Source organism: Pinus tabuliformis, chromosome 4_2 (assembly GCF_031772625.1).
Source record: "Pinus tabuliformis cultivar Carrire ecotype Pingquan chromosome 4_2, CPIR1, whole genome shotgun sequence".
Classification (NCBI taxonomy): Eukaryota; Viridiplantae; Streptophyta; class Pinopsida; order Pinales; family Pinaceae; genus Pinus; species Pinus tabuliformis.
In genome coordinates, this window is record NC_142304.1 from 683253188 (window position 1) to 683276614 (window position 23427).

General features: G+C 38.5%; 1 protein-coding gene across 1 annotated transcript; it reads right to left on the minus strand.

The window, feature by feature from the left end:
* Positions 1-8490: 8490 nt before the first annotated feature.
* Positions 8491-9141, minus strand: LOC149171286 (uncharacterized). Its single transcript, XM_089425916.1, has one exon. The coding sequence runs from the start codon at positions 9139-9141 to the stop codon at positions 8491-8493; it is 651 nt and encodes a 216-aa protein (XP_089282042.1).
* Between the last annotated feature and the right edge of the window lie 14286 nt (positions 9142-23427).

Genomic DNA, 23427 nt, shown 5'->3' on the forward strand with positions numbered 1-23427 from the left:
TCAACCGAGTAAAAATTACTAAAATTACCAAATGAGAATTTTTCTTTCTTTATGCATATCCCCGGCCTATAACACTCATAGTTTTTCCTTAATAAATAATTAAGGATGTTTTTTTTTTTTAATTCATTTACGAACTTAACTCTTGTTTGGATGGGTTTGCCATCATTCAATAGTAACAAGGAATTAACCATATAGGGTTTAAGACTTACATACCATTGAGTCTATGATTAGTTTAGCCATTCTATAGGTAAAGGTCTTATCTTTATTTATTTTTTAATTACAATTATCACTATAAACTTTCTCCAATAAATGTGTCACTTCAAATTTTTTTATGTATGTATAATTTTGGTCTAATGGTTATATATAGATTTGATGTTTCGTTATTATTGAGACCGTTTAGTCAAATATATATTTATACATATATAGTTTTATGTGGGTGAATATTATTATTTGTGTACTGACATATCTTGGTGTATTGTTTTCATTTCTTATGGTTAGTTGTTCACCCGCTTACTCTGCCTCGGGTTAAATTTTAAATTGTAATGAGTCCACTTGAGAAATATCTCGAAGGAAGCAGGCAAGGCAACATAGGACCTTTATGTTGCCTTGCTGCATGTCTTAGTTTTTCAGTATTCCATTAAATCTTCACCTAGGGTATGCAAGTCAAATTACAATAGTTCTTTTGTTGTTAGACATTTCAACTTCGTGCACATTGTATACTTCTGGTTAGACCTCAAGAATATTGAATTAGCTTATTCATAACAGAGACTTCTTCCCCTCTTTCGCAATAGCTTAGGAACAACTACATCATTTCAATTATTGTTATATACATGATTCCACACTCTATTCCTTAAGTATCATTATATACGGATTACAGTTTAGACATTATTTTACTTTATGCCACAGTGAACTAGGGAAGGAAGAATGTTTTTCCCAACCATCGAACATGATATTCCACCAGATCTCTTTTAGAACAATCTTTATTGGACAAAGAATACATAGGTTTGCACAGAAATTCCACAGCTCAATAATTTCTTGCTCATAACTTTCATAGACTTGTAGGTCCGTACAAAAACTCCACTAGCCATAACTAGTTGAAGAATTGAAGTAATGAGTTATCATCTCCTCTTCTTGATTGCCTCCGGTTTCTCTCCACTCTCTTGGCTCTCTTTTCTCCAACTAAGATATTTATCTCTAGGGAGAAGAGTAATTGTCCATTAACTGCCTTAATCCTCATTTAGAATTTCCACTTCTCGTAATTCCTTGGTTGACCATAACTAATCTTGTTAAATTAATAAAAATAAAATATCGAGTCTAACATCCTCATTTAGCATTTCCACTTCCCATAATTCCTTGGTTGACCATAACTAATCTTGTTAAATTAATAAAACAAAATATCTAGTCTAACATTCTATGAGGCCTTATTTTAGCCCACAATGTGCCAAGTTACTTTTAATAGAGGTAAATTAGAATATTTACTTATTTATTGAGGGTGTTACATAACCTATGACTCTATGGATTATCACATACAATGAGCAATCAAATTTTGGAACTCTATTTTGTGATGTGGTAATGAAATGAGAGAATGGTTAAGCAATTCATGTACCTTATGAAAAAAGGAACACTTCTGATGACTTTCTATGCCACCTACCATTACAACTTTTAAAGCTTCTTTCTTTTGAACTAAGTTTGGATGAAAAGTTTATACCTTATCTTTACTAAGTTTCATTTAATAATAAGTTTGTTTCTCACTTCAATCCATCTTAATTCTCAATTTATTTATTTATTTTTTCATAATAAATTGTAGTTTAAATTGATTTCATTTATCTAGAAAGTTAGAGTTCATTTAAATCAATATTCCTACTTTAATCAACTTGTAAAACCTTTAATTTTAGTTGCATCCCTATATTTAAGAAAATAAATCCCTTGGCATTTATAATTTTCATTTTTTCTCAAACATATATATAATTTTACATTTATAATATTTTTTTTTTTAAATTTAGTAAAATATTCATTTAAAGTACAAAAAATATAATAGCATATTTTAATTTAATTTCAAAATATTTACTATTATTGTGGCGAAATGCACATCCTATGAGAGCAATGAGTGATTTTGTTCATACTAGAGTTTACACTTGTCTTTTTCTATATATATATATATATATATATATAATAAAGAATCAATAATCTAATTTTTACTATGCTCTCGCTTTAGTTGTTAATATTATAACCCATAATAAAAAAGATGTGATAATTAGTATACTGAAAAGATATGGTAAAAATATTTTACTTTCACTGTTGAATCTACAAATAAAATATTTGTATGTTAACTCTTTAAAAAAATACTGTAATATATATATATAATATTTTCATTCTAAATATTTTAAAATAAAATTTAAATAAATAATTAAATATCTATATTACATAATATATATCAATACATGTAGGAAAAAAATAATAAAAAATGAAATAAAATAATTACTTCTCAATAAAAAAAATTTGTAATTTGTTAATTTCTAATATAAAATTAATATATTGTATTTCAAAAATATTAATAATAATAAAATTATTCGTTATTCTTGCCCAAAGAATCTCGAGCATAATTCTTTTTAGATGCATCTAATGCACAGGGATCGCGCGGTTTGGTACGCTTACCAGAGGAATCTGAAGCATAATTCTTTCTAGATGCTTCTAAGTCACACAAGTAGGGAGTTAAAAAGCACTTTCGATCCAGACAAGACGATGATCAATGAAGTTTTATTTTTTTATTAATTATAGAAAGACGATGATCAATAAAGTTTTATTTTTTTTTATTAGTTATAGAATTTGATTAGATTTAATAGTTGAGGGTATGTGTTATTAAGGATTTTTTATAAAATTTTCACAGATTAACTTTTTTTTTATCATTTTCGTATTAAATAAATAATAATAGTATTATTTCAAATAAAGATAAGATGTATTTTGGGATGTATTATTTCCAAAAAAAATAAAATGGTATTATTTTATAAGTAATTTTTTTATACATTAAATTTTTAATTTTAATTTAATATTAATTTTTAAAATATAATATTTTATTTTATTTTATTTTATTTAGTTAATAGATTTAGAAATTACTTCAAACATGTCAAGAGAATTGAACTGGTTATCTTTTAATGACAAAAGTGTTTATATTATCACAACTTAACTAATTAATGACAAAAGTGTTTATATTATCACAACTTAACTAATTAAGTTAACATTCAAAACTATATATGAATATACTATTTTATTAAATATTAGATTTTAAATTTTAAATTTAAATTTAATGTATATATAATTTAATTTAATTTATAAAAATAAAAATAAAAATTGTTACATAACTAAAAATAATTTTTATTTTTGTTTGCTAAGTTATTTAGCACCCGAGAGTGCTTTAAGAGCCCACTTTGTTACAGGCTCGTGTATTTCTGTGGACATTTATTTCTTATTTTTCACGTAAAATTAAACTATAATTTAAAATAGTATTTTATTTTTTTTCTGAATATGATTAATTCTATTATCGTACAAAACAAAAATACAAAATAGAGTACATTGGGCAAGGCTAAGAAAATTTGCCTGTCAGCCCTTGCCTTGCCCTGTTATCAGATCCAAAATTGAAAAGGTTCAAAATTGGAATTGTAGCTTGACCTTTGCCGACACAGTTACATAACATAAAATGACTGAAACGACACCAAGACACCAGGGCCATGGACTGACCCGGACAAAGACAAACAGACATCTGGACAAAGACCAATGACACCTGAACCATTACAGTTGACACCTGAACATTACATTCGACACATTGACAGAGATAATGCCGCCACATAGCCGAGATACACATCGAGATACCAACAAAAATAGCAGAGATTACCGGGGCGAGTTCAATCCTCATCAGTAGTCTGGGGCGCCTCTGCAATTCGACACCCAAAACGGAGCGCGTCCTCTGAATCTGAAAGCTGGATGACCGCGTCTGGGCTTCCCTCTCGGGCTGGCCTGCTCGGACCAGCATAATCAGCATGCGTAGAAGGGCCAGCATCCGGGTCATAGTTGGTAGCAGGGCGCTCAAGATCCAGCCCGCGTTCACAACCAGGCGCAGACCAACTCGGCCCAGGTTCACGTCCATGTGCCGACCAACCCGCTCCAGCTCCAACCGGAAGGCACGCAATAGGGGAATTCTCCCTGCTAGAGCGCTGCCCTTCCGGCAGAGGCTCGACCTCCACATTCTGAGTGACGCCAGGCTCGACCGCTATCGAAACAACCAAAGTGGAATTGACTTGAGGGCAGGGGAGCCGATACCTGAGCATGGGGAGCTCCCGCTGCCCTTCTTCAGAATTTGGGCTTCTGCCATGATGCCCCCCCTCCTCCTCATTGCTGCCCTGAAATCTCTGAGGCAGCGAAGTTACCTCGAGGGAGGAAGAGGGCGAATAGTAATCGTTCTGCGGGAGGGCCCTGCCCTGAATTCCCCCTCTTCGGCTGCCCATTCGCGGTCTTGCTCTCGGCATTACTGCGCCCCTTCCTACACAGGCACTCTGAGCTTCAACAGCGACCAGAACTAATACCAGCACCAAGAACCAACACCAGCGCCAAGAACCGACCCCAGCACCCAGAACCAACACCAGCGGCAAGAACCAATACTAGCGCCAAGAATCAACACCAGGCTTGCAAACCGGCGGCACACCTCTCAGATCCTCATTCCCATTTCCGTCTGAGCGGAGCAGGGTCTCATTGCTATGCTCATTCATACTCTCCTGCCGAGCCAGCTTGCTCAGTTTAAACCGCATCACAGCGACGAAGTCCAGTGTCCTCCCTCGAGCCGAGTGGACAGGCATTAATGCCTTCATTCCCTTGCATTCAAGCGGGTTAATGCCCCGCTGCGCGTGGTACCGCCAGACGCCGTGGGCATGCCACCTGCCCACGTGATGGCGCGTGCCATTCCCATAGCCTTTATGCACCCGCATCCGGGATGTTGAAATCCTTCTTCGCTAGAGAGATACAGTCATTGTTGAGCTTGTCATCTTCTGAGTTGTCCAGTGAGCCTACAAAGTAAGGTATACACTGGGAAGCACCTTGGTTGGCTAATCTATCAGCCACCTTGTTCGCTGCTCTTCGTACGTGCTTGAATGTTATACTTTGGGGAGTTTGTAGCTTTTCCTCCATAGATTCCATCCTGCTTAATAGTCTCCAGCTTGTGGCGACCTTGACCGCGGGCGTACCTGCCTGGATTCTTTGGGCAGCACTGATAAGGATTAAGGAGTCTCCTTCTACTTCCAAAGGGAAGTAATTATTCTGCTCTGCAAGGCATAAGCCTCTCCATAAGCCTTCTAATTCAGCTACATTATTCGTATCTTTACCCAACGAGCCATAGAAGATCTGAATTATTTCCCCTGTGTGATTTCGGAAGAGTCCTCCATAACCTGCGAGCCCCGGATTACCTTTGGCTGCCCCATCGAAGTTTAACTTGAAGGTAGCATAAGCTGGAGGGGACCAGCTAGAAGGAGAGGCGCTGCTGTTGGAGGATCGGGTGCCTTCTTTCTTTATCACTGAGAGGTTTATGTTCCAAGACTTCAGGATCCGGCATTCTAAAGGGGAGTCTGGCATATCCTCATCTGTCCAGGATTTGAGGGCCAGAGTTTCTTGCAGCTGTTTGATGAGGATTAACCATAATGTTTCAGTGGGCCGGGAGGAGTTGTTGAAGATTCTGTGGTTTCTTTCTTTCCAGAGAATCCAGTATATGAATCCTGGTAAGAGTCTCCACAGAAAATTGAGAAGCTGACTTTTGAAAGGAGAGGGAGCCCAATTCCTTAAGTTTTCAGCTATGTCTTCTGTTCTGGCCTCTGATCTCATGTTACAGCTCTCAACTTTCCTCCAAATTTGCTCAGCGAGCGGGCAGGTTTCCATGAGATGTCCAATTGTCTCAGAGTTAATGTTGCAGTTCGGGCATCTTGAAGGCCCCACGAATCCACGCTTTATCAGGTTGTCCCAAGTGAGAACTCTTCTTTTACTGAGCAGCCATAAGAAAGTGGAGATTTTGGGCCAAATTCCTGGTTGCCATATCTTTTCCCAGATCTGGTCCTTGTTGAGCTGGTCTCCAGTGTATCTGAGCTGATGGGCTTCTTTAGTAGTAAATGTGCCTTTATGCTGATGGCCCCATCTGAGGCGATCCTGTAGAGTGGAGTATCGAATTTTCCTGAATGATAATTCTCGCTCTATGTCCTCATATGTCTCTCCTTGCCAATTACTTTGCCAGAGATTGGCTTTCTTCCAGGTTCTGAAGTCGGTGTTTGCAGAATGTTGCCAAAATTGATTGACTTGAGTGAGGTGTGCATGCGGCATCTGCTCTTGCCAGAGAGGGTTGTGAAAAACTGTGGCTAGCTTGGGGAGCTGCTGCCACGAGTCCTCCCAAAATCTTGCTGTAGTGCCAGAGTGAATCTCCTAGAAGCTATGCTCTTGAATGAATTTGCTGTGAGGTTTGGCGGCGTTCCACATAGGTGATCCCTGAGTAGTGGAGTTGATTCTGATTAAATCATTCCATTGACTGCCTGGTGCATATTTTGCTTGCCATAGTTTGGCCCATGGTACGTTGGGCTTAGTGATCCAATTCCACCACATGCGAGCACCCATATTATTGTTGCTCTGTAAAGGGTCTCGTAGTCCCAGGCCCCCTTCAGATTTGGGTTTGCAGACATCTTTCCAGTTTACGAGCGCCCATTTTCTGTTCAGGCCAGTAGACCCCCAGAGGAAGTTTCGCTGGAGATTGCGGATAGATTTAAGAACCCATTTAGGTGCGGCCAATAGAGAAAAGAGGTACAATGGCATGGCTTGAAGGACCGATTTGATCAGGACAAGCCTGCTGGCAATATTGAGAGCTCGGAAGGTCCAAAGGGAGAGTTTGGATTCAAGCTTATCTAGAAGAGACTGCCAGGAGGAATGTTTGATAGCTGCAGCAGCCAGGGGTGCCCCTAAGTAGGTCGACGGAAGCTTGGAAATAGTAAACTGCAAAATTCGAGCTATGTTCCTTTGAGTGGAAAGGGGGGTATTAAAGAAATATAGCTGAGATTTCGACGCATTGATGGAGGTACCTGAAGCTTTGGAAAATATAGAGAGCAGAGACTTGAAGACAGAGGCTTCTTGCGAGGATGGGTGGCCAAAGAGCATGGTGTCGTCAACAAATTGTTGGTGGGATTGGGGAGGAAGGCCATGAACAGAGATGCCTTTGAGCATTTGAGTAGAGACGGCTGCCTTTAACAGTCTGCCTAGCCCTTCTGCCATAAGAACAAAGAGGAAAGGCGACAAGGGGTCCCCTTGTCTTATGCCCCTTGAAGGCCGAAAAGGATGAGAAGGAGAACCATTTAACAGAACAGAAAAGCTTGGAGAGGAGATCAAATTGTAGACCCATCTTGTCCAAGTATGACTGAAGCCAAAAGCTATAAGCACTTTTTGAATATAGTTCCAACTGAGCTTGTCAAATGCTTTGGATAGATCTAGTTTTAGAAGCATACCTGGCTTTTTTAGTATCTTGAGAGAGTGAATCACCTCATTTGATAAGACGATGCCATCCATGATCTGCCTCCCTTCAACATAACCTGTTTGTTCCGGTGAAATGAGTAAGGGTAGGAGAGGTTTTAGCCGATTTGCGATGACCTTAGAGATAAGCTTGTATATGACATTGCATAAAGCAATGGGTCTAAAGCTTTCAGGCTTGCTTGGTTCCGCACATTTGGGAACTAGTGCGATGAAGGTGGTATTGAGGGCTGGAAGAATCCAGTGCATGCTTCTTGATTCTTCCACCAGCTCCCATACCTCTTCTTTGATTAACTCCCAGAATTCATGGTAGAAATTGGCAGTAAAGCCGTCTGGCCCCGGGGCTTTGCCATCCTTGAGCTGGTTCATTGCTTCTTCAATTTCTTTCAGGGAGGTGGGCTGAAGTAATTTGTTGTTGTGCTCATCTGTTATTATTCTGGGAATATGCTGTGTGATGGCTCTAATTTCTGCGTCCCTGTTTCCTTCCGGCTCTTTAAGGATGTCTTGAAAGTAATGTATTAATTCCTTTTCCATGTCTTCGTGGGCTTCGACTCGCTCTCCTTGTTGGTTGTTGATGAATGTGATGTTGTTATACATGCGCCTTTGAAGAGCTGTTCTATGAAAAAATTTTGTATTCTTTTCGCCCTCTTTTAGCCAGCTGATTCGTGATTTCTGTCGCCAAAGTATTTCTTCTTGCTTTCTCCGTTCTTCTAATCGATTCCAGAGGATTTGCTCTTGTTGGGATTGCTCCTCCGTGCGTCCTTCTTTGATGATATCTTGTTGTAGTGCTTCCATTTGCTTCTCCAACCTTTGTCGATCCTCATGAATGTTGCCAAATTGAGTTTTGTTCCAATTCTTGAGTACTTGCTTTAGGTTTTTCAACTTTTGTTGGAATTGAAACATTTTGGCTCCTTCGGATGGCCTGTAAGACTTCCATGCCTCCTCTACAATCTACCTGAACTTTGCGTTTGTGAACCAAAATGCTTCAAAGCGGAAGGGCCTATTACATCTTGTACCGGGCCGAGACCAATGAAGCACGATGGGCCAGTGGTCCGAACCTCCGTGGGGCAGAATTGAAGCATTGAAGTCTCCTCCTAGATGGATTGCGTTGTCTGAGAGGAGGAACCTGTCAAGCCGAGAGGCAATATGATTGGCCCCACTGCGCTTGTTGGTCCAGGTGAAAATCCCATTGGTGGTTGGAATATCCATTAAGTGGTTGTCCTGTATAAAGTCTCTGAGTCCTTTGCTATCGTTTTCTAATCTTGTTCTTCCCCCTGTTTTCTCCTCCAGTGACTGAATGATGTTGAAATCGCCTCCACTAATCCAGAGCGGGAACTGTCTGTGCTCATTTAAACTGGAGATCGTGTTTAGCAGATCTAATTTCTGCTGAATGCTTTGCGGAAAGTAAACATTGGAAAGGTGCCCGTGGATGTTTGTTCCAATGAGATGAAAGGAGGCTTGAATGAGAAAATGGGTGGCGTGGAAGTCGTAAAGATTGAGTATCTGTGGATTCCACAGAATAGCTAAACCACCCGAAGCCCCTGAAGAGTCTACTGACATTGAGCTACTACCAGCCCAGATCTTGTTTCTTACTTTGTCCATGGCTATTGTGCTATTTTTGGTTTCTTGAAGAAAAACTATAGAGGGTTTTTCTTGTTGTATCAAGTTCTTGATCATCCTAATTTTTGAGGGGCTGTTGAGTCCTCTCACATTCCAGGAGATGAGCTTCATGGTAAATGGGATGAAGGTTTGTAAAACTTGGTCAGCTTAGGGAATCTTCCTGATTCCATAAGCAATTCCCCTACTGCAATGGTCCTCTGCAAGTCAGTTTTGCGCCCCCTCTTCTTGGTTTCTTTGAGACTCTTTTTGATATCCCATGGACTTCCTCCCTGTATGCCTAGATGTTTGTTGTGCTGTACCTTGGCTAGGACTCCTTCCAGCCGCTCTATTTGCCAGGGAGGAATAGTATTGTATTCCTTTTGCTTGCAGGCTGTTTCAAGTTTTAAGATGTCTATTCCTTCGAGGATGATGTTCTCCGGATCCTGTTCCATGTTGCTAGGGGCATTTTGTTCATCTTCCGCTATGGTGTTTTGTAAGCTTAGTGCTAATGCTGCATCCATATCCATGTCGGATGCCAGTTGCTTGGGATCTAATTTTGATTTCCCTTTGCCAGCGGATGAATCACTGGGATCGGTAACTGCCTTTGGAATATCTTCAGAAGGTGAGAGGGGAGATTGAACAGCGCTGGGTTTAACTGAAGGCTTAGGAGCTTGGGGATTAAGGGATGAAGATGGCTGAGAGTCAGAGTCGAAAGGCTCTCCACTGGAAGGATCTTGGTTGGCAAGAGGCGAAAACTTGTTCCGAGAGTCTAATCTGGTAGGGATATCAGGGGCAGCCTGATTCTTCTTAGTATGCCGGCGGCGGTTGGGGATGATGGTGAAGCCTTCTGAGTCAGTCTGAGTTTCTGATGTAAAGGCTTTGGTTTGCTGATTAAGAGGGCAGTCCCTAAACAGGTGTCCATGAGCATGGCACTTGCGGCAGCGAAAAGGGATGTGTTCATAATCAAGGGTTTGTTCCCATTCAAAATCTTCGTGAAAGAGACTTACCGATTCTGCCAGTGTCTTGGCAAGGTGCATCTTGACGCAGATCCGAGCATAGGAAGTATATTTGCGCTTCTTTGTTTCCTCAGCAACTTTGATGAAGGTTCCCAATCGGTTTCCAATGTCTGCAAGCGTTTCTTCCTTCCAATATTCCACAGGGAGCCCGTACATTCTGATCCATACTGGAGCCCAGCTGAAATCTTCTTTGTTCGGGTCAAATCGTGGCTTCCATTCTGTGAGGTACAGTCCTGATGAGTTGAAAAAGTATGGGCCTCCCTCAAATACCTTGGTTTTGTCCTCCAGGCAGTTAAATATGGCTGTGAAGAAGCCTTTTGGACCCAGTTGCAGTGTGACTTGTCCCTTTGGTTTCCACTTTGATTCGATCCAGCCATTCAGGGCTCTTTCTGTCGGCCAGAAGCCCAAGAATTTGCCTATCAGTGCATGGTCCTGCATGTACTGTATTTCGCCATTGATTCGATGACTAGGCAGTTCTATCCTGATGCGCTCTGTCGACTTGGGAATGCATGTAGCCGAGGTCGCCTTTGGCTGTGACGAAGAGGCGTTTTGGCCCTTTTCATTTGCTGGGTCTGTGGCTGCAGTCTGATCTGCAGGAATCTCCTGATCGGTGGTCTTCGGTCCTTCTTGCTCTTTTTCACTATTTGTGTCAGGAGGAGTCAGCGGCATGCTGTTCTTTTTTCCACCGGCGGTAGAGTCATTCGAAGGAGGGGGGGCAGAGCCCGCCCCTCCTGCAGGCGGTACCATGGAAAGCCTTCAGTAAAGGACTGGCGGCTTAACGAGCTCTGTCAAGAACGAGCAGGTAGTAGGGTTCAGAAATGGCGGCAGGTACTCAGGCATCCGTAGGGTTGCAGAGCGATCTTGTTCAAGAATTTAAAATAGTATTTAGTTTCATGTATTAGATTAAAATTAAATATTGATAAAACACACATTATTTTATTAAAGATAATCTTGACCATGATCACGAGGGATTGTGACTTGTGGTGAATATTAATAATGAAACAAATTTTATTGGTCCTCAAGTAAAATCTAACATTATGTTTAATTAATTAATAACTCATATTTCTTAAATATAAACAAGGAAGTTTACTATTTATAAATTTTAAAAGATAATTTTAATGATATATATTTCTTTAAATTATAAAAATAAATCAGTTATTAATCATCATAATTTCATTATCTATTAACAATTAAATTATAATACACTTTTACCATTTTAAATATATATATATATATATATATATTCCTTGTTATTGATGTATTGATGTACTTATAGGAAGCATATTTTTAAATTTTTATAGTTTAATAATGTGATGACAATATCTTTTGAGGTAAAATTAAATTGCAATTTAAGTTACTAGATGTATTAGATTAAGATTAAATATTAATAAAACACATTATTTTATTAAATATAATCTTGACAATGATCAATCCATGTATTAGATTAAGATTAAATATTGATAAAATATACATTATTTTATTAAAGATAATCTTGACAATGATTACAAGGGATTGTGACTTCTTGACAATGATCACAAGGGATTGTGACTTTCTTGTGGTGAATATTAATAATTAAACCATATTTATTGGTCCTCAAGTAAGATCTAAAATTAAGTTTAATTAGTTAATAACTCATCTTTCTTAAATATAAATAAGGAAGTCTACTCTTTATAAATTATAAAAAATAATTTTAATGATATAGATTTCTTTAAATTATAAGAATAAATCAACTATTAATCATCATAATCTCATTATCTATTAACAATTAAATTATAATAGACTTTTATATATATTTTCAAAATTATATATATATATCTATATATATATATATATATATATGAGTAAGTTTATGACTAGAAAATTCATTGATCTACTTAATCCATTGATCTACTTATAGAAAGCATATTTTAAATCTGTGTATTCCAATACTACTCTAAAAATATGTGATGACCCCAGTAATTGTAAATATTTAATTACTGCAGTTAAACAAACTGGATATTACTATTTAAGTTTTAATATTTATTATTTTGATTAAATGTGCATGAAGCAAATGATTTTATGACTAACATGTAACTCTCACATGTCAGGTAGTTAGGGTAGGCGGTTACCTATCCCTAACTACTTCCAAGAAGATTTATTCTCCAAAAGATCAAGAGGGTAGGGGTACCTGAGATAGGAGAGGGGAGAAGAGAGGAAAGACAAAAAAAAAAAATTGTGTTGATATGTCAAACAGAGTTTATAAGCTATGTCTAGTGAAGACCAAATAGCTATGACAAAGGCTGCTAGTCTTACTGCATTGAGAAGCAGCTAGGGGGGAGACTCACGCTTGGAAGCGAGTCTTGAGGTTGGGAGGAAAATTCGGTAATTTATAGTTGTTATGTTCCAGATAGTCGACCGTGATTAATTTTCGAAGACAGATAAGTATTTATCACTTCTTGAGAGTTAAATGCATTTCAAAAGAGAAGTATTTATGCTAATTTCTTAAAGGCTCTTTGAACAAAATATGTATGCTGATGAATAATTGTATGCTTGAAAATAGAAGTGTTTAAGCGTTGATTGAGGGTATTCTGGAATAGAATAAGATTTTGGTAAATAATGTAATTTGAAACAAAAGTATTATGCTAGTAATTAATTGAGTCCTTGAACATGATGAGAATAAGTGTGTTCTTGTAACAAAAGTATTTAAGCTATGGAATAAATGTAACTTGAAATGAGAATTGGCATGCTGTAAAAATGATTGATTGAACTAGTAAAATAGAGGTCAAATGCTCACCCAAGAATTTTATAAATTGGAAATCCTGAAGGATAATGTGTACATCCTGCTAAATAGAGCAAACAGAACTCTCGATAGGAATTCTTCCTCTAGGGTTACCATAGGTAAACCCTCTAGAAATAGGGAAAACCAAATAGATATAGGAGTTATCACAATCTGTCAAAGAACTCCTCAACCCAAGAAAACCACAATCCGAGTGAATACTGGTAAACAAAATTACTGACTTCTATTAATGAATAAACATATGGGTACTCCATGCTCAGTCTTTTACTGTTAGGAAATGAAACATACAATGGAGATATATCGGACTCAAAGGATGACCCTCCTTCCGCTAAATTAATTAAACAAAAAAAAGAAAACACTCTCGGTTGCAAGCTAGTCATATCTAAATGTAGAAAAATCAAACCAAAATTACTGAACTCTGTAAGCAGGTTATTTCCGTGAAGCAATATCACCAAAATTGAAGTGCATGTGGTCAAATTAAATGACTAAGGAACGCTACAACCAACTAAACCGTAAAGTTCGAAATTCACATTCCAAAAGAATTTGGCAGAAACTACTCTATAATTTCTGAACAACATGCATATAATTAACAAGCGGAAAATAGAGCAAAAATACCATCCTCCTGAGATAAGCACCAGATAGATATCTTTCACTTCCAGCGTAAACCATAAGACAAATTCATTTTATTACGAAAGATAATGTCCAAACAAAGTCCTTCAAAACTAAGGAAAGATTTCATATTGATCCAAATGGATCCTATAATGATCTCTAAGTCTTCAAAACCTCTTAAAAATCATGCCAAAGATCGAAATAATCACATATGAAGAACCCTTAAAATGGCAGAAAACCACTATCGGGAGGCCAAAAACACTTGAAAACAGTGAAAAAAATAGAGTATCGGAGGCGGAACAGTGAATGCACAGTAGCCATCAGATCTGGCCAATCAACAGTCCAGATCTAATCGGCAAATCGCAATCGGTGGTGGCAATAAGCGGATATCGGCGCAGACTATAAAACACTTGCGACCGCGACTGGTGGAGTCAACCCATGTTGCATCGCAAGATCGCTATCGAAGATTACAAAGAACGCTTGCAATGGCCCGGGGCATGAGTGATATGCGATTGCGATTAATCGCATCGTGATATCGCAATCAGAGAAACATTATGAAGCGGGACCATACACATGTATATGTGCGATCCGATGAACCGGACCCAACAGTTTTATCAATATTATTTCATAAGATTTGAGATCCGCAGAAAAGCCATTTTTAATGCATTTTCACAGTTTTCGTTTATTAAATGAAATGCGAAGGATGAAGCACCGATGCGATAAGCCGGACCCGAAAGGGTTCCTTAAAGCTATTGTATATTATTTCAGATCTGCCATCAGTCATTTTTATGTTACTTTCACAGTTTTAACATATTTCTAAAATACAAAGGGGAACCTTGGAGTAGGGTCGAAGCGACTTGCAATAGCGATTGAGGACGGACCCGATAGAGTAATAGACCATATCTAAGGACTTTTGAAGTCCGAAATGAACTGTGTTTTGGCGGAATTTCACAGTCGTGAATGCATTTGCCTGTGTTAGCAGAAAACGACTGTGTTTGGGGTTCTGAAGGATTTCAAGGGCCCGATGGACCCATTTCGTACAGTACAGGTGGCCACCATCTTTGGAAGCATCTAGCAATGATTGCTAACACTTAGAAAGGTATCTGAGCAGACAGAGGTCGAGGAGACAGAAATCTGAGAAGCTGAAACGAACAGGCAGCGCAGTTTTGGCTTTTAAAGCCATAGAAAACAGAAGACAAAGCAAGTAGTGCCGAGACAGAGCTAAGACAGAGACAAAGAGTGATTCAAAGAGTCTGTGTACTCAGAGAAGGCCTGAGAGGTTAAAGCAAACTCTTACTATTATATTTGTTGTGTATTGAGTCTCAAAATGAGCTCATACTATTGTAAAACTCTGCTTGAAGACATAATAGAGAGGCCACCACTGAAGGCTGGACCAGGAGATGTAGCCCAAGAGCATTGGGTGAACTCCTCATTAAATTTGTTGTGTTATGTGTTGTCTATTATGTTTTGTTTACTGCTTCATTGTCTGTGTATTTCACAATCTTATCGATCCATTGCATAAAATAACATAGACAAATCCATGCACATGAGTCTGTAATACCTTATTAATTGTCTTAGATCTCATTATCAGATCAAGTGGTATTAGAGCTTTAGGTTTACTAAGGTTAGACAAGCTTGTGCTGGATTGGTGAATGATAACTAGGTCAAAGCTCAAATTAGGAGAAGGAGAACTCGTTAAAGCTAACCCAAAAATTGGTAGAGTCTATCTTAGGAGGAAAATGGCAGAAGAAAATCCCTTGGAATCAGACTCTCAGTTCATGGATAGTTTCATGACCATGAGAGCCATGGTAGAAGAAATGTATCGAGAATTTAAGAAAGGTCGAAGTGAAGATTCTTCAACCTCCAAACAAGACAAAGGAACAGAAGAATCTCTTCTAGATGGCCATTCTGAAGGCAAAGGGAAAGGAAAAGAGGCTCCTCTATCCACACCTCTTGATAGCCCTAAAAATAAAAAGAAGAAAACATCTTTGATTAAATTAGATGTTAAATTTGATTTTCCAATATATGATGGAGAATTAAATGCAGAGAAGCTAGATAACTGGATTAGACAGATTGATGTGTATTGTAGGGTGCAAAGCATTGATTCAAACAAGAGTAAAATTCAGCTAGCCAGCCTACGCCTTGGAGGAACTGCCTTGGTATGGTGGGAAGGCAGGACACAAGCTGACTTGAAGAAGCATGACAAAATTCTTTCTGTCTGGAGTGAATTTGTTTCTGCAATTATAAAACAATTCTATCCGCTAGCTTCTATGCAGCAAGCTATGATGAGTTGACAAACTCTGTGCCAATTAAAGGGGCAAAGTGTACAAAGCTACACCCAAGAATTTAGAAAAAGAGCTTTGATTCTAGGCGTTTCTTTAGACTCACCTGAAACTTTGCTGAAGTATATAGGTGGTCTACACAACTATTTGAGGCACACCATTCTCATGTTTAACCCTACTAGCATGGATGAGGTATCTGTTCAGGCTACCCATCTAGAAGCTAGAGGCAAGAATGTGAACCCAGAGATTGGGTGTTGTAGATCTAACCCAAGAATATTATAGATCTGATATAAAAATATGAGATAATGCAAATAACCCAGAAATAAGATGAAATGATTCTTTATTAATCTCAAAACCCTTAAGGTAGGGCAACACCATACATTCACTCCTTAAGGAAGGAGAGCACTCCACAAGCCATATGTCTGTTCATACAATAATACTTCTCTTCATCTTCATCCCAAGTGGAGTCTCTAGCCTCTATATAGGCCTCATACATACAATACCATGGGTCATTACCATGGTTCCCTCATACCATCAACTAATACCATGGGCCCATTACATTATTATTAACTACTTGTGGTCCCTTACATGACATGGGTTAACCACCTTATTTATTACTATGGCCCATCCCATTATTACATTATTACCTTGGGTACCTCCCTTGGTACCCCATATTATCCCCCCTAGGTATATAACATTCCACCCCCTAAGCATGTTTCGTCCCCGAAACATGGGAAGAACACAAATAATAAGATCTACTGAAAAGAGTAGTCCACTGATACCATGCACGTGCATCTAGCCATCCAAGAGAAAGGTGAACCCTCGATCTCGCTGGTGCCTCGCTCGCTTGAGATGGAAGTTGACCGTGGCAGCTCTTCTGTGTTGATGTGTAGTGGGTGGATCTTCTCTCCTCGCTATCTGTCATGTGACTACTTGGTTTCCATCTTGATGGTTGTCTTGCGGGGTGATGTGGGTGATGATATGTTGAAGTTTTAACCCACGATGGCTTTTTCTTTACTTCACCCTGCTGTGGTGCATGTTGTGGTGTCTTCTTTTTCAATATGACTTCAACCACTGAGCCATCCTTGGATGTATCAGCACCTGTAGCCTTTTCTGCTTCAGCCTCTGTTTGTGTTTGATTATCTATCATTACTAGCTCATCATCAGACTCTGGAACATCTTCTGCTTCAGCCTCCTTGGACTATACCTGCTTATTAATGGAAATATCCTGTAATGTAATTTTCTTCTTTTTATACCAAAGCTTCAGGAATTTCTTCTGCACATTAATATTTATGGTACCCACTGATTCCATCCAAGGGTATCCCAAAACAACATCCATGTTATCCAAACTAGGGGAACTTGCAATTTTTTTGCCAAAGTAACATTGATAAAATTATGCTTGCAACTAGGATTTATAGACACAATGATCTTCTCCTTTTGAATCAATCCATGAACCTGCAATAAGGAGACACCTGTAGCAAATAATCCCTTATGTGTCGCATTCTCCTTTTTTCTAGCACGAAACCATTTGTCTAAAAGGACTTTTTCAAATTCTGCATCTGAGAGTTTGGTCAACTGTTTGTTATCAAGTGAGAGATACCATTTATAAGCCTCATCTTTGAAACCAAACCACCATGAATTCCTCCAACTTTTTTCCCATGCTGAATTTTTTTGTTTTATGTATTCTTCAATAGTAGGACCATTATCTTTTCCTGTAAATAATAGAACCTTGCTAGAAGCCATGAAGAGGGTTTTGAAAAAAATTGTGAAAATTTGAATTTGTCACAATTCTGTCAATATTGCTCAGAATCTCTATTATAACCTATTTTTAGAAATGGAACAATCATTTTGCATCTGCCCATGTGATAAAAATCCTGATCCAGGCACTAGAATTCCAGATCTGCTCTGCTACTCTCCCGCCGTCACCCAAAATGTCTGCAAAAAGAGCTGATTTTAAATCATCGATATCTCCCTCATCCGGACTCCGACTCGACCGATTTTTTTTTTTTTGAAATCGAGTGTTTTTTCCCAAAGAATACAGATCTACAATTAGATTTTGCAGATCTTGCACCAGGGCTTCTAGATCTGCGTCGCAAACTCGCTGCCTTGAAAATTGTCTGCAACCCCACTGATTTTTAGATCAGCGATATCTCCTTCATCCGAACTCCGATTCAACTGATTTTTTTTTTTGAATTTGGGTATTTTTTCACAAGGAATACATATCTGCAATTAGATTCTGCAAATATTGCACCAAAACGTACAGATCTGATCTGCAAATTCGCCACCCAAAAAATCCCTGCAAAAATAAAAAAAAATTCCACGGTTTGCCCAAGAAAGTGCTCTGATACCAATTGTTGTAGCTCTGATACCAATTGTTGTAGATCTAACCCAAGAATATTATAGATCTGATATAAAAATATGAGATAATGCAAATAACCCAGAAATAAGATGAAATGATTCTTTATTAATCTCAAAACCCTTAAGGTAGGGCAACACCATACATTCACTCCTTAAGGAAGGAGAGCACTCCACAAGCCATATGCCTGTTCATACAATAATACTTCTCTTCATCTTCATCCCAAGTGGAGTCTCTAGCCTCTATATAGGCCTCATACATACAATACCATGGGTCATTACCATGGTTCCCTCATACCATCAACTAATACCATGGGCCCATTACATTATTATTAACTACTTGTGGTCCCTTACATGACATGGGTTAACCACCTTATTTATTACTATGGCCCATCCCATTATTACATTATTACCTTGGGTACCTCCCTTGGTACCCCATATTATCCCCCCTAGGTATATAACATTCCACCCCCCTAAGCAGTTTCATTTAGTCATCAGATATAAAAAGGGCATACACAATAAAGTTGCAGATATGTTGTCCAAACCAATCATAAATGCATCTACTATACTTAAGCATAACTCAGTAATGCATGAAAGCTACATTGAACAATATGCTCAAGATATAGACTTTAAAGATGTATATGCAGCTTTAAGTAATGGCAAAAAGGTAGAAGAATTGGATTACTATGTTAAGGACCAACTCTTGTATCATTTGGGAAAGCTATGCATTCCACAAACTGAAAGAGTTAACATAATTAGGGAGGCACATACTTCTCTGATATCAGGTCATTTTGGTGTAAGTAAAACAGTTGCACAGCTGCAAAGATACTGCTATTGGCCAAAAATGCATGAAACAATTTCTAGATATGTAAGAGGGTGTACCATGTGTGCTAAAAGCAAGCCCAAAAATAGAAAACTAGGCTTGTACACTCCACTTCCAGTTCCTTCTCATCCTTGGGAAAGTGTTTGTTGGGGGATTGCTGAAATCTAGAAAAGGTCATGACTATTTATATGTTATTGTGGACAGGTTCAGCAAAATGTGTATTTTAATACCCTGTAATAAGCAGATTATAGTTGAACAAACAATGAAGTTGTTCTTTCAGCATGTCTGGGTGCATTTTGGGTTACCCACTTCCATAGTATCTGATCGAGACTCCCGATTTGTTGGGAAATTTTGGTCAAGTCTATGGGAATTAATGGACACCAAACTAAAAAAGAGCACAGCCTTTCATCCACAAACAGATGGCCAAACAGAGGTAGTTAACATGACGGTGATCTAGTTTCTCAGGGGTTATTGCAGCAAGCATCCCAAGCTTTGGGATGAGCGTTTATGTTAAGTGCAACATGCTTACAACCATGCTAAACATTCTTCTACACAGAGATCTCCTTTTGAGACCTGTTTTGGTTTTATACCAAGGTCTCCCTTGGATTTTGTCTTTGAAAAAGACATAGCAGTTGTTGGACACAGTGATGTGGACAAAGTAACCAGATTCATTGAACAGATCCAAGAAATTCACCAGGCAGTGCAGGAACAGCTGGAAAAGAGCCAAGCCAAATACAAGGCAAGGCATGATAAGCATCAGGTGGAGCACAACTTCCAAGTTGGTGATCAAGTCTGGCTGTATATCAGCAAGGACAGAATGCAAGGTGAAGGAAAAAAGCTGAAGCCAATAAGGTATGGGCCTTTCAAGGTACTTGAGAAAATTGGTGAGAATGCTTTCCGCCTTGATTTGCTAGCTTACATGCACATCTATTTAGTGGTAAATGCAGAAAATTTAAGATTGTTTGAACCTTCATTAATTGAAGATCCCGAAGAGCAAAGTCAATTGCCTTCTATTGATGATCTGTTGCCTGAATATCTCAATGAGTTACAGGAAGATACAGTTTTGGACAGGAAGGTGAGAACTACGTGCAGAGGGGATGTTGAGTACCTAAAAATTTGACTTAAAGGTTGAAAACCCAGCAGTGCAAAATGGATAGAGATTGGGCAAGTGAGGCAGCTGTATCCTCACTTGAGAAATGCTTGAAAACCAACTTTTGGTGGTCCAAAAGCCTTTTTAAGTGGGAAGGCGTGATCCAAATGGATCCTAGAATGATCTCTAAGTCTTCAAAACCTCTTAAAAATCATGCAAAATATCGAAATAATCGCATATGAAGAACCCTTAGAATGGCAAAAAAACCACTATCGGGAGGCCAAAAACACTTGAAAATAGTGAAAAAACAGAGTATCGTAGGAGGAACAGTGAAAGCACAGTAACCGTCAGATCTGGCTGATCAACGGTCCAGATCTAATCGGCGAATCGCAATCAGCGGTGGCAATCAGCAGATATTGACGCAGACTATAAAACACTTGCGACGGCGACCGGTGGAGTCAACTAGGACCGTCGATCAAGCGCACAGATCAAGGCCCACGTTGCATCGCAGGATCGCTATCAGAGATTACAAAGAGCGCTTGCAATGGCCCGGGGCATGAGCGATATGCGATTGCGATTAATCGCATCGTGATATCGCAATCGGAGAAACATTATGAAGTGGGACCATACACATGTATATGTGTGATCCGATGAACTGGACCCGATGGTTTTATCAATATTATTTCATAAGATTTGAGATCCGCAGAAAAGCCATTTTTAATGCATTTTCGCAGTTTTCATTTATTAAACGAAATGCGAAGGATGAAGCACCAATGCAATAAGCCAAACCCAAAAGGGTTCCTTAAAGCTATTGTATATTATTTTAGATCTACCATCAGTCATCTTTACGTTATTTTCACGGTTTTAACGTATTTCTAAAATACAAAGGGGAACCTTGGAGTAGGGTCGAAGCGACTTGCGATAGTGATTGAGGACGGACCCGATAGAGGAATAGACCGTATCTAAGGACTTTTGAAGTCCGAAATGAACTGTGTTTTGGCAGAATTTCACAGTCGTGAATGCATTTTCCTATGTTAGCAGAAAACAACCGCGTTTGGGATTCCGAAGGATTTCAAGGGCCCGATGGACCCATTCAGTTACAGTATAGGTGGCCACCATCCCTGGAAGCATCTAGCAATGATTTCTAACACTTAGAAAGGGATCTGAGTAGACAGAGGTCGGGGAGACAGAAAGCTGAGAAGCTGAAATGAATAGGCAGCGCAGTTTTGGCTTTTAAAGCCATAGAAAACAGAAGACAGAGCTAAGACAGAGACAAAGAGTGATTCAGAGAGTCTGTGTACTCAGAGAAGGCTTGAGAGGTTCAAGCAAACTCTTATTTTTATATCTGTTGTGTATTGAGTCTCAAATTGAGCTCATACTATTGTAAAACTCTGCTTGAAGACATAATAGAGAGGCCACCACTGAAGGTTGGACCAAGACTACTTCCAAGAAGTTTTATTCTCCAAAAGATTAAGAGGGTATGGGTACCTGAGATAGGAGAGGGGAGAAGAGAGGAAAGACAAAAAAGATTTACGTGCTGATATGTCAGACGAAGTTTGTAATCTATGTCTGGTGAAGACCAGATAGTTGTGACAAAGACTGCTAGTATTACTGCACTGAGTAGTAGCCCAGGCGGGAGACTTTGGCTTGGAAGCAAGTCTCAAGTTTGGGAGGAAAATTCGGTCATTTATAGTTGTTCTGGACTAGATAGTCAACTGTGATTAATTTCCAAAGACATATAAGTATTTATCACTTCTTGAGAGTTAAATGCATTTCAAAAGAGAAGTATTTATGCTAATTGTTTAAAGGCACTTTGAACAGAATATGTATTCTGATGAATAATTGTATGCTTGAAAACATAAGTGTTTAAGTTGTTGATTGAAGGTATTCTAGAATAGAATAAGTATGCTGGTAAATAATGTAATTTGAAACAGAAGTATTATGCTAGTAATTAATTGAGTCCTTGAACAGGACGAGAATAAGTGTGTTCTTGTGACAAAAGTGTTTAATCTATGGAATAAATGTAACTTGAAACAAAAATTGGCATGCTATTAAAAGGATTGATTGAACCAGTAAAATAGAGGTCAAACGCTCACCCAAGAGTTTTATAAATTGGAAAACCTGAAGGATAATGTGTACATCCTGCTAAATAGAGCAAATAGAACTCTCGAGAGGAATTCTTCCTCTAGGGTTACCATAGGTAAACCCTCCAGAAATAGAGAAAACAAAATAGATATAGGAGTTATAACAATCAGTCGAAGAACTCCTTAGCCCAAGAAAGCCACAATCCGAGTGAATGCTGGTAAAAAAAATTAATGACTTCTATTAATGAATAAACATATGGGTACTCCATGCCCGGTATTTTACTATTAGGAAAGGAAACATACAATGGAGATATACCAGACTCGGAGGCTGACCCTCCTTCCACTAAATTAATTAAACAAACAAAAAAGAAAATAGTCTCGATTGCAAGCTAGTCATTTCTAAATGTATAAAAATCAAACCAAAATTACTAAACCATGCAAGCAGGTTATTACCGTGAAGAAATATCACCAACCGTGAAGTGCATGGATTCAAATTAAATGACTGAGGAATGTTACAACCAACTGAATAGTAAAGGTCAAAATTCGCATTCCAAAATAATTTGGCAGAAACTACTCTATAATTTATGAACAACATGAATATAATTAACAAGCACAAAACAGAGCAAAAATACCATCCTCCTGAGATAAGCACCAGATAGATATCTTTCACTTCCAGCATAAACCATAAGACATAAATTCATTTTATTACGAAAGATAATGTCTAGACAAGTCCTTCAAAACTAAGGAGAGATTTCATATAAACGATTCTTGACCTCAAATGAGGTATAAGCACTGTACATATCAAATTACAATTTCCAGGTTAATTCTTGCACCAAAAATCAGTTGAACAAGTGTGAAGGCCCAAGACGGGAGCTAAACCGAGAAAATTATTACAATAAAAGAGAAGACGACTTTGTGTAGCATCTTTAAACTCATATGTCTCAGGATGACCCACGATCCATAACTAAGAGTTCTAAAAACAGTATCCACATTACCCAGAGGCTGAAGTAGGGATGGGTCTGCAACCCTAGAACTGGTTTCTGGAAGGGAACCTTGCCGTCAAATAACCATTTTCGAGAAGTTAGGAGGAAGTTAGGGTTTTTGCAGAATCCTGAATTACATTCCAAATAGGTGACCTAGGTAAAATCGTCATAAGTTTTCTGTGTATCAATTTCATGTACTAAGGTCGAAACAGTGACACGTGGCACATCGTACAAGTTCACTCTACTGAGCTAGTCTATAATCAGGTCATCA